Genomic DNA, 12,225 nt, shown 5'->3' on the forward strand with positions numbered 1-12,225 from the left:
CCAAGGAGACCCAGCCGTGCTGAGCCAGCCCCACGGCGTGCAGCATGGCAGGGCCGGGGGCACGGGAGCAGGCGCAGCCCTTGGGAGCTGCTCCGGCCTCCCCACGCAAACCCTCGGTGACCGCTGTCCCGGGCCGGACAAACAGAGAGAAAAAAAAATTAAAAAAAATTTTTTTACCATGCAAATCTTCAGCCAGGCTGTTCCCAAAATGATCCGCTTCCCCTCCCAAAGGGGCCTGGGAGGCTCCGCGGCAAAGCCCCCTTGCCCGACTCCGTCCTCGGCCGTCGCCTTCCCTCCCGCGCCCACCTCGGTGCTGCCGGCGGCCGTGCTCGCGCTCGCGGCCGGGGCCCTCTCGGGGCCTTCAGCAGCGCCAAGGAAGGAGGAGCTGGCAGGCACCGGCTGCTGCCTGGTCTAGGACGCTCCTCGGCTTCCGAACTGACTTATTCAAACGGCCATGGAGTAAAAAATGAGAAAAAAATACAGTAAATATCGCAAAAAGGGCGAGATGAGTTGTCAMCTCCCATGGAAGAAAGGAAGAAGGAAATAAAGGGAAAAGAGAAGAGTCATTAGCTACCACAAAACCCGGAAAATTATTGCTGGAGCAGCAGAAGTGGAGCACGGGGGCCCTATCACCAAGCCACGGAGCTGCTCCTCGGGGCGGGTACGGGCCGACGCAGCCCGGCCGAAAGGCTCCCCGGCCTTGGGGCGCCGTGGCCCCAAACCACGCGCGAGAAACGTGCTCCTTCTCAGCTCCCTCCCAAAACCCGGGTTTTTTCCACGTCCATCCACCGCGGGGCCAAGCCGGCGACCGAGCCAGCTCGCTTTTCCCTGCTCACGCTTTTCCCACTCCCGAGCTTTGAGGAACGTGCCTGGGGCAATTTGCAAAGTTCATTTATCTCGAGCTGTAATTGAGAAAGCTATTTAATAAAGTTACTTAAAACTGTTAGCCTGAGCAGCAGCTCATGAATATGCATGTGCTGGGATTTACATTTCGTTGCAGCGGGGAGACAGGATGCAAGGCAAATGAGTTAGAGGAAATGTTGCTATGCAAATGTCCAACTCCACTGTAACTTCTCGCTGTAATTCTCACCCTTGAAGTCATTTTTTTTAATCCTATAACTTATTTGCATTGGAAATGCTGTAATAAAATAATGTGCATTAAATAAAGCAGTCATATTTCTATGCAGACAGGACTGATTCTGAAGCACATTAGAAGAAGTGGAGCCCTGAACYAGCAGGGAAAGAAAAAAAAYGCAGAAGTCCTGTCAAACCGTGCAACTGCGGACTTCTTCAAAACCAACATCTTTAACTTCCCAGCCCTTTACCTGAAGGCTTATTATCAGCAAATCAGACAAAACGCTCCGTAAGTTACAGGAACAGAAAASTTACTGTTTTCACCAAGTCTCATTTTCACAATTTCCTGCTGGCAAGAGGCAGAGCGAGAACCCAGACCAGACCAGCTGATAACTGTCATTTCATTGAAGAGTGACTAGGAAACCCATTCATTTAAGGTCTGAGAGTAAAACAGACTGAACAGTTAATACTCTGAATTCTTTCAGGGTTAGGAGGAGGTCACCTGACTCCAAGGTGGGTTTATTTTATTTTTTTAAAATGTCGTAAGTTACCATACTTCACTTCCTCAGGCTGTGTTCCAGGTTGTCCTCRACCTTTTCCAGGCCAAGAAACCCCGTCGTTTCCAGGGGTCTTTCAGTCCCAAATTGAACACAGCCATGCCTAAGTCACGCTAATTCAGAGAAAACACCGTAGTGTCTTAAAAACCCCTCTTACGCTGTCAGTGCCTCATGCAGGAAGCTCTTCAGGKTCTGTGCTGTGCAGTGTATCAAGGAGGCAAGCTCAATTTAAGAGGAATCGGCGGAGGAATAGATGCCTCTACTCAAGGAAAGCCTCTATGAACGATACTCATCTGCTTGAGGCACAATGGGCAGAAAAACGAATCATCTATGGAATTCAGAAGCAAGACTACAAGTTATCTAATGGCTTYATAAACTGCTCTTTAAAGACACCTTTGAAAAATTAATCGATCCGATACCAGAGCGTACAGCAGCTAAGACACCATTTGACTTCATGAACGCAAAGCAGAACTACACACCATCCATCATTTGTCACAGGATCACTTGTGTGTTTCTACGTAAGTATGTGGAAGGAGAAACCAAGCCACCTTGGAAAGAAATAAATAAATAAAACCAAGGCACCCCAGTGCCTTGAGAAGACGAAGCCCAGCAGCAGCAACTTGCCCCAGGACACACCGCAGACCACGGACGGTTCAAGTGCCTCACATCTTCTGTGCCTTCACGTGGCCTCCCTTCCAAATTACAGAACATATTCAGAAGAATTGCAAGTAACGGTGCCATTTCTATTGGGCACAACTCGATTCAGCTCGCGGAACGAAGGAAGCTCATACTTTGCTCTACGTTACTCACGCACACAGCCTTCGCTGTCATTTAGTACGAGATGCTTACAGCTAGACCACCTGAAATTTCRGCAGCCTCAGAAGAGGTTTTCRGCCGTAGCRYGCAACGTTCGCCTCTTSCCACCCGGCACCTTACCGGGCTTCYTCGAGCTACCCGCGCAAACTGCCTTTCGGTTTCCTCTCTCCCCCAGGGCAGGGTTTGCTGGCTGCCATAAAACTGTACGCAAAACGCTGCTCCGCCCGTGGGCCCGGCTCTTACAACCCAGCAAGACTGAAAGAAAATTCGTTTAGGATTATTCAAGTGGAATTTTGCTTTCGGAGGAAGGATGCCATGAATTACAAAAAGACGTRAAGAGTTGTGGGAAGCAAAATAAGTGTTTTTCTCCCGTAGTGACAGCATTCCCTTATTTTAAAGCTCTTCAGAGACATCAACAGCCTGGGTAGTCCATAAACACTGGGGGACGTTCGGGTTAGTTTAAACGACCGCTGGATGTCACTATTGCTTTGAAAATGGACATCTACTCAGCCGTGCGGTGACAGCAGCTCAGAAATGCTGCTCAATGGTCTACGGGCCCTCCCCAGACACACAACATGTTAGTGCAGATTACCAGGACGTGAGAAATAAATCCACGGTAACTTGGTTTTCACTACAYGGAAGTTTATTACGAAAGTTAAACATACAACACAAAGTAGCAAAAGCAATCCTGTAGCTTAAGGCAACTCTGACAGGAGATGAATTCAAGAAAGATGATGCAACTTCAGTTTAAATAGAAATTATGAAAAATATCAAATTGCATCAATAACTTAAAATGCACTTTAAAAAGTCTGCGCTAACCAGCAGAGGGTAAGGGCTTGTGATCTTAACGCCAGCATTAAGATATCATAAGCAGCAGAATGCTAAATGATGATAGGGAAAGTTCAGTATTTACACAAAGATAGCAATGTTAATATTTGATAGCATAATTTCCTGTGTACTTATGGTTTAAAACCACCGTCTGAAACATTAGGAAAACCTTTTAAAATAAATCTCAGACTATTCCATCAAAAATACACAGATGGCAGAGAAGATGCAAGGCTAGGGATGCGTGTGTATGCATGCGTGTCCCTTAAATAACTCATTGCAGCAACACTTTAGAAAAACTATTTCTCTGGGGGGAAGAAGAGCAAGAAGAATACGTGGCCAGAGTGAAAAGGGTTATCTTTCAGGTGAATCACATTTAAATTGAAGTATCAAAATATTTATATTTGATGACATTTCTCACAGTTTACAGTTATTGACATTAAGTGAATGTTAAATATTCACACTATTAACATACAAAGATTCTCCTTCACATTGACACTTGTTTATATTTTTTGCAAGACCTCTTTTGCATCAATTGTTTTGCCATTAATGAGGAATGTAATCATCTTAATTATAGAATTAATTTAATAAAGATTTAACCGTTCTAATCATACACAGTTTCTGCTTTCAAAAACCATTCTTAAAATACTGAAACTAGATCATTTTTAAAATGTATTTAAATGACACTTTAATCAGGCTGTACAGAAAGCACCGCATTTTGACAATGCCAAATGACATCACGTTTCCAACGTATTTTCTTAGAATATTGGACACAATGAAGAACTCGGAACAAGTCCATTGACCAAAACCCCCCAACACAACTCAAATTAGCTCATCCCAAATCTTACCCTGTTAGAAAATGCGATATATACTGCAATGTAGTTTTAATTCGCGTAAGATTTTAATAGACGTGTCCTATGCACAGTACGAGATTTTCTGCACACAACCTCATCTCAACTTTTCACCATTCAGCACAACTTTACAAAAAGCATAAGATATAAAATATACTTAAAGCAGCTATCTTAAACATGATTTAATACATATCACCTTGGCAGCTGATCACTTTTGCTCCCAGTTTAGCATGCTGTCAAATCTAATCAGAGTTGCAGTATCCCTTTTAAGAACTATTTAAAAAAATCCCTGAATAAAACAGAAGCCAGCCTGCGACTTCCTATGAGTTTCAGTAAAGTACTATATACAGGGGTATAACAACCACCCAAACTCACTTTAATACAGAATAAAATCTAAGATAGRTACTGGGGCAGAATGCATGAATACACACACACTTCTTTGTGTGTGTATATATATCTATATATATAAGATACCATTTAAAAAGTGGAACCAATGAATTGTTAGCAGTTAAAAGAATACTGCAACTATAACATACAAACCTGTATGGTTTGAAATTTGATTCCAACAGCTCTGCATCACTGGGTTTTAGCTTGGAAATATGCAAAATAATGTCAGCAGTTTTCAAAAGGTCTTGCAAATTYAGAAAAAAGAAAACTGAAGGAAAGGTTAAGAATACATATCTAAAGTAAAGCAGGAGCACAATAAGGACAATCAAAGTTTCCAAAAGCCCATATTAAAAAAAGCTTGGAATGCATTGGCTTCCAGCAGTTTACAAAAACAAAACAAAAAAATTAATCTGTAATATCTTGACCTATTTTTAAGTGAATTTTTATTACAGTTGAGAAAAATGGTTTCATAGCTGCATAAGTTTCCATTTCACTAAAATAGTGCCAACAAAAATAAGTTTGCATAGAAAAACAAAATTTCAAATTGCCACTGGCTACATGCTTAAAATGGGAAATGCAGGTATCGTAACATAAACATAGTGCAAACCATGGCAGTTCATGGTGATTTTGACTGCCGCAGGTCAGGAAACAGACCATAGTATACCCAGTTATCACAGTTTCTGGTCTTTCATTCTATCCTTTGCCAAGTAGAAGCAATGTATGTGTGCAGACCCAAGGCATGCCTGCTGCTGTCGATTAACGTAGTTTGAGGTCATCGCCACTTCCTAGGTTAGATCCAGGACTAGGGTCTTGTTGCCTTCTTGCCTACAGTAAACAAACATATTTAGGATCCAAAAAATTATTTAGAAATTATCAGTTAAATGTATTAAGCACATGCATAAGACCATAGACAATTTTAAAGCAGAAAATTTACATTTCAAGCAAGAACCAAGGCATTCACTTCTAACATCAAATTATCCCCTCCCCTCCCACCCCCCAAACCCCATCCCCTCTCTAGAGGGGTGCCGAGCTTTGGCTGCTCCTCGCCATCCCGTTCGGGGCCGGCAAGGCTGGAGGCTTTCTCTGCTCGGAAAAGACCCCAGAGACAGCACGGGCACACAYGTGTGCACCCCCAGACTCAGCCTGCGGCTGGGATGCTGCTCAGTATCACTCAATATCAATTGACAAGAGACTTTGAGAAAAACAGTAAGGCAACAGTTTTGTGCCTCTTCCGCCAAAACACATTTTTGCTTTGAAATTCCCTTCTGTTTTTTTGTGAACGCTCTCAGGATCAGGATCTTGAGGAGAAAGGCTACAATGCAAGGTGGCAAGGTAGGCTGCATCGTTCCCCCCCCCCCCCCCGTATATTTGAGTGACAAACATTGAATTTAGCTTTCTTTTGGAACAAAGAGACTTCTACATTTATACATTAACTACCCAATACAATCTAATCCATAGGTTTTGACTGAAACAGTTAAACACTTAAAGTTGGAGTTTCTCTGSAGCATATATTTCATTTTTTTGTCAAGCCTCTATAATTAACAATAATTCAAAACTGAGAACACTCTGATGCTTACGATTGTGTCCCTATATTAGAAAACATTCATAATGTCAGTTCGCCTTCAAAATAAATGGCTCTGTTAAACTGCTTGAGTTGACAGCAATTTCAAGAGGAAATTAAGGACTGTCAATGTTGGTCATAGTAAAAACAGACTGTTACCTAGTATCTCCATCTGAGGAATGAACATATAGATTTGTCCTCTGGGACAAACAGGTTTCTTGCCTGTTGATTCGCTGTTATTCTCTTGCTGAGCAAGTAAAGAGCCATCCTTTCAGAAATATGACCAAGGAGCACTCCCTTCTCCTCCACTGTATTAGGCATGTAATACTGTTTTATTGTGCGTTTCTAAAAATGCAACGCTGAATTCTTTCCTGCTTTGCTTGGAGAGCAAGATCTATTTAAGAATGAAACAGTTTACTCTTCATGTTATGGATATGCCAGCTTAAAAATGAATTCCAGGAGGGAAAAAAAGCTATTCATCTGCAATAAATGTTRAAGATTTCAAAAGCATCTACTTTTTAAAAAGAAATTAGCAAAAGATGGTAAATATGCATATTGTTATTATTATTAAAGGACAACTAAGTTMTCCCCTTCTTGCAACATTAAACATCTCCACACATTTTAGATGACAGCTATGCTGCATTTCTTCTAAGGCAGTAAGATTTAGCCTTCATCCACCAGGAACGTGTGCAGGAAAATACAGTTGAAGAGAAAGCCCAAGATGTCTCCTGCCAGACAGAGCTTAATGAGGGCGGACAAGTGTTGTGTGCCACTTCTGCAACTGAACATCACGCTCCTTCCCCTTGATTCAAACCCATAGCCTGAGTATTTCTCCTCTGTACACATGCAGGCTGTTTTTAAAGCCTGCTGCCTTTTGCTTCCTCAGTGTCTCAGAACCCCCTGTTTTCTCCTCTTCACCCTCCAACCAAGCACAGAAAGCTTCTAAGCTTCCGCTTTGCCTAATGGTCATAGATCACAGCTTCGATTTTAATCACTCGATTAGCTTCCTTCCCACACTGCTCAGCTTCAGCTTTGCATACTCTACTTCTCCAGGCTGCCTGCTGCCCTCTGCCTCTTTTTGCTCCTCTAACACTAACAATCTCAGTTGAACTGCCCAGTTGTGAAAACACCTTTGTGCACACAAATACTCCCCTCCATCACCTCTGCTGCTGCATTCTTTGTCCCTCTTTCGACTACAAGTGGCCAAGAGCGATGCAACTGCTGCTCGGAGACGTTCTTGGGGTGCTTCTGAGTCATTTACTGACAGCGAGGATGTCTTCCCACCACAACTGAAGTTACCCCAGGTCACAACATGCTGCGTGCTTTGTCCCACGCTAAACTGCATCTCCAGACACCAGCCACTCTCAAGTTCTCAGAAACTGGGCAGCAGTAGCCTGTATTGCCCACAAAACTCACATTTACATCTGAATAAAGAGCTTTGACTTAAACATCCAACATCCATTCACAACTCAGGACTAGGTAACAGGGTGGTAGGTCTTCAAAACATGTCCAAAGCAATCGAGTTTGTTCCCTGAAAGTTACAGGGAAATTGTCCAAAAAAGGCTTGATTTCTGTCTGCCAAACTGAAATCATGGAGATATTAATGACTTCCTGTACTAGGATGACAAAGGTAGTAACAGCTACAACCGACTTGAGAAAAGGGGAGAAAAAACGCATTTTATCTCTTCTGACATTCCCTCCCTCCCCCCCAGTGAGGATCATCTACATTTTTCTCAGTTTTCAAGTAGCACATGTTAAAACTAATACACTGCAAATGCTGCAACTAAATACTTTAAAAACCATTCATGCACTTAAATTTCAAAGCACTCCTACTACTCTGGGAACATTTGAGACATGCTAGCCATTTTTTAAGCCATGCTAGTATCTTGATATTTTTATGTTTGCAGAGTGTCTAGCTGGCACTTTGCCCTGTAACTACCAATCCACTCCAAATAGCATCAGGGGCCGCATTCTCAGCTGGTGGAAGTCATCACCACACAAGCGCTATTCAGTAGAGCCCCATTAGCTTCACCAGCTGAAATAACCTGCCACCTTCAGTGCTAGAACAAACACAAACTCTCCCAAAAAGCGCGCAAAACAAGTGCTACTTCCTTGCGCAGCCTTTTCACACATCGTTGAGAGAGGCAGAAACAGGCCTAACGCAGGCAGCTGCAGCAGGGAAAACATGCAGTTCAGGTATGTATCAAGTTTACACAACAGCACTGGATAATACAAGTATTTCAACTAAATCGTGGCCAAGAGTGACGCGACTGCTGCTCAGAGATGTTCCTGTGGTGCTTCTGAGTCATTTACTGACAGCGAGGTCTTCCCACCACAACTGAAGTTACCCCAGGTCATACCATGCTGCGTGCTTTGTCCCACGCTAAGCTGCAAATAAGCCAAACGCTGTCAACTCCCAAACCCTCCACCACAAGCTGCCAGTGTCATTTTCTCCAGTTTGGACTCCTCTTTCTCTGCACGTTTCCTTATCTACTATTCTTTTTGCCTGGCTCATTTTGCTCTGCTTGGAAATGCAATTGGTGAGCTTCTCCCATAAGGAGGAGGAGTTTTGCCTCCGTCTCCTCTTTAAACGATGATTTAAAGTCGTGCTTTCTTTTCCTGTAAATAACCCCATTCTCATAGCTCATTCAATAAATCCCTCCAGTAATCAGCATGTTTTCAGGAAGGTTGTTTCCTCCTGCACATTTCTTTAGGGTCRTGTTGCCGTTATTGCTCAGAATCACATGTTTTAAATATCACATTTGCTATCCAGGACATTTATGTATTTAATAGTATAGTCAGCTAGAGTTTAGACTTTGGGGAAAGACCTCTTGCTCTATCTACACTGATCATACTCAGACTAAAGGAAAGTATGTTTCTCCTACATGCAGGAAAACAGAAACTGCCAGGCAGCATAACTGTTGATGCACAAACCCCCCAATTTTTCAGTAATCTGAGGAATCACATTAAAATAAATAGGTCTCATCACATGCAGCGCTAAAGATTTTAAATGCTAAAAGGCATATTCCTTCCAGCCACYGAAACAACTTTTTGACCGTCAATATAACCGTGGAAAGGTTAATGAGTGAAAGTCATGCTTAATTTTTTCTTCAACAAGAAAGTAAACCAGGATGTAAAGCTTTGCCTAATACAAAATGGCTGTCCTGCAAGCCTAAATTCATACTTCCAGACAATTTTAAGACTTGTACTAAAATTAACAGAAGGAAAACAGTTCCTCTTTGCACACATTTCTGCTATTGTCCAAGACTATAATGACGTTTTGTCTTTAACTGTCTCCCTTTTCTTTTAGGGAGAAACAAAGGCACGCATTATCTTAAAGAGTTACCAAAATCCTATTTACACTGATCTATTTTGTTACTAGTTCTGTACTCAATACACTTTTTTCATACTTACTAGAAAAAATAGCATGTTAATGCTACTGTACTTCTGCTTTAAAAGCAGCAGTTTCCTCTTCAGAACCCAAATTATATGCACAGCAATTTTATTGTCAAATTCCAACGAGGACTCCAAYGCACAAGGAACATATGGTTGCATTTACAGTTTTCCGAAAGTGGCCTTTTCTTTCAGAACATATGAAAGAATTCGCATGATTTATGACATCACTGCRACTCGCAGGGTTTGCAGAAGCCACTACTGAACAACTACCAGATTTGCCCTTTCAAGGGATATGCAAAAGGCATGACAAATTACCCTCAAATGCACTGAAAGCCGTCATTACAATATCTTACTAGTATATGCGGATAAAGGTGCAATTTTGCATTTCAGTAAGGGGGATTTACACGTGGAACTTCTAAATGGCGGAGTGACAGCTCAGCCTTGCTTAGTAGCTCTTCTTTATTTGTACTATACTACTACGTAAGAACACATACGTGTKAAACATCCGTATTCTGTCAGTCAGTATCCTGCCAGAGCACACGAGCACAGTATGCAATGACTGCTATTGCGCTTTACACGTTGAAAACATTTTACAGCTCTATATAACACTAAAAAATGCTCCAGTGCTGAAACATGGCCATTTCTGAAATGAAGAACAGGAGAAATCACCTCATACGCAGAAAGCAAGTGTACTGCAGAGTATCAGGAAGCAGGTGATATTTTTGGCTGCTGACAAAGGGCAAAAATACAACTTTCATTAAAAAATGCCTCAAGATTCTGAATGTTCACTTGCAGAAGAACCCATATAGTGTTATCTGAAAGTTCTCCTCCCAATATACTACAAGTTAAAAGTTCCCCTTTACAGATGTAAAGATGGCAATTTCCAGTATTCTCTGCTTTGGTTCCCATACCCTCAGCACAGCTAATCAATCCTCTGAATTGCAGCATTTGCTGTAATTTCTGAAATGCATATCTTATGACTATGAAGCCATGCAGAAGCATCAGAATTACTCTTAGTGAGTAATGAGCCCAGCTTTGCAAAGATAAAGGAGCCTTGCTTTGATTCAAAAAGATGCATCTATCATTCTCAATTGGGAAATGGAATACTCTGCCATGAGTCATGCATAATGAGTCACGAGAAAACAGCAGTTATTCATCTTACCTCAGCATATTTCATTTTTCAGTAAAATGCTGGTTTTAAATTTGAARGAGTATGTTGAATGTTATGCAGCTGCTACTCAGTGAAAGGCTCTAAACTCAAATACAGTTGTCTGAGCTGCTAAATCATTCCCTTGATGTCAAACCTGGAGTTTTCAAAGTGATGCAGCAGGAAGTCTGTTGGCACAAGTACTGGGTCATGAGAAAAACTTGTTAATAGTACACAGATCCCACCATGCTGGTAACGTTCCTAAAACTGAATGTGTTTTAATCAACACAACCAGYTTCCTTCCAAATATCCTGAAATTGAATGGTTAATGCAATGGATACGCATCGAGTTAATACCCAAAAATACTCTGCACTCGGCTTTCAGCACATGAAGCCACGCAAATCTTCTGCAATAMGGAAGGAATTATAACTGGCCACAAGCCATTTAAAACCTCTAAACTCGGAGATGGTATGATGATTGACTGAAAGAATTGCAGGAACGTATTTGGCAAAAAGCATTTCAAAGCCTCCTGTAACATGCTATTCTAGATTTATTCCCACTGAACTGGTCTACTGACACCACAGGTTGAATAACATACTAACAAACAACAGGAAAGTTTGTAATRAAATCACCCTGGACTTGAAGGCAAACAAAACCAAAGGTTATCCACTGCAGTACTCCTACACCTATGGTCACTTCAACCTTCCTCCAACCTGAGCCTTCTCCAAGCCCAAACACAGGCTAACTGGTTTGGGCTATAAGTCATACTGGAGTATGACTTAATAGCTGTAGTTTGTTAATTTTCTTCTTAATAAATGAGCTTGAAGTTATTGAATTGTTAAYGAGAAATTGTGACTCATTTGGACAAGGATCGTTATTGGAGCATTTCCATCTGTTACTGGGGCACTTAGGTAAAAGCAGTTCCAAGAATAACGGCAGCTAAGGAAGAAGGCACACAAGCGCTTCCCTCCAGCGGCCAGGACAGCTGGACACCACCCTCCTCCTCCTCTTCCCACTCAACCCTGACCCACGCTGCACTTTGGCACACCTTCAACAATACCAGTATCGTTTTCTTAAACTGTCTTTGAAGATACAACTTGTCAAACATAAGTGCCTCTAACTCAACACACCAGACCTTATGGGATGGATCCCTAAGCACAGAAATTCTTCCATCTGTTGGGCATGGATTTGGGCACATACCTGACAAAAACTCCCTTCACCATATGAGTTCATCAGAAAAACATAACACTGTCCCAAAGCATCACTTAATGTTGGTAGCTCTGAGAGAACTGAGGAAGCTGGAGCTAAATCTATGAACAATGAACATGGTTGGCATGAAGATGACCCTCCCTTTACAAGAATCACTCAAAATAAGCACACAGAATTGGGACCTCTGAACACAGGGCAGTAAAATCAGAAAAACAACCTGCCCTGTTTATGCACTTGGGATGCTAGTGAAAGAGAGGGAATCGAGGAGGACAGAATTTGGAGAAGGTCTGTCACAAAGAGTAGCCAAAATAATATCTTTTCCACGGACAACTCTGCTGCAATTCTTTTATTGCATTCTGGCAGTTCCATACTGCTGAAAAAGAGATGCATTATGTGCCTTTG

General features: G+C 42.1%; 1 protein-coding gene across 1 annotated transcript in view; it reads right to left on the reverse strand.

Moving 5' to 3' along the window:
* Positions 1–4,151: 4,151 nt before the first annotated feature.
* Positions 4,152–12,225, reverse strand: part of CBFB (core-binding factor subunit beta) — a 44,578-nt gene continuing 36,504 nt past the window's right edge. Inside the window, exon 6 of the mRNA XM_085301136.1 lies at positions 4,152–5,335. Within this exon, the coding sequence (XP_085157262.1) occupies positions 5,313–5,335 (23 nt within the window). The 3' untranslated portion in view covers positions 4,152–5,312. The remainder of the gene's footprint in view (positions 5,336–12,225) is intronic.

This window comes from Rhea americana, unplaced genomic scaffold (genome assembly GCF_003343005.1).
Source record: "Rhea americana isolate MKP2758 unplaced genomic scaffold, rheAme1 scaffold_172, whole genome shotgun sequence".
Lineage (NCBI taxonomy): Eukaryota > Metazoa > Chordata > Aves > Rheiformes > Rheidae > Rhea > Rhea americana.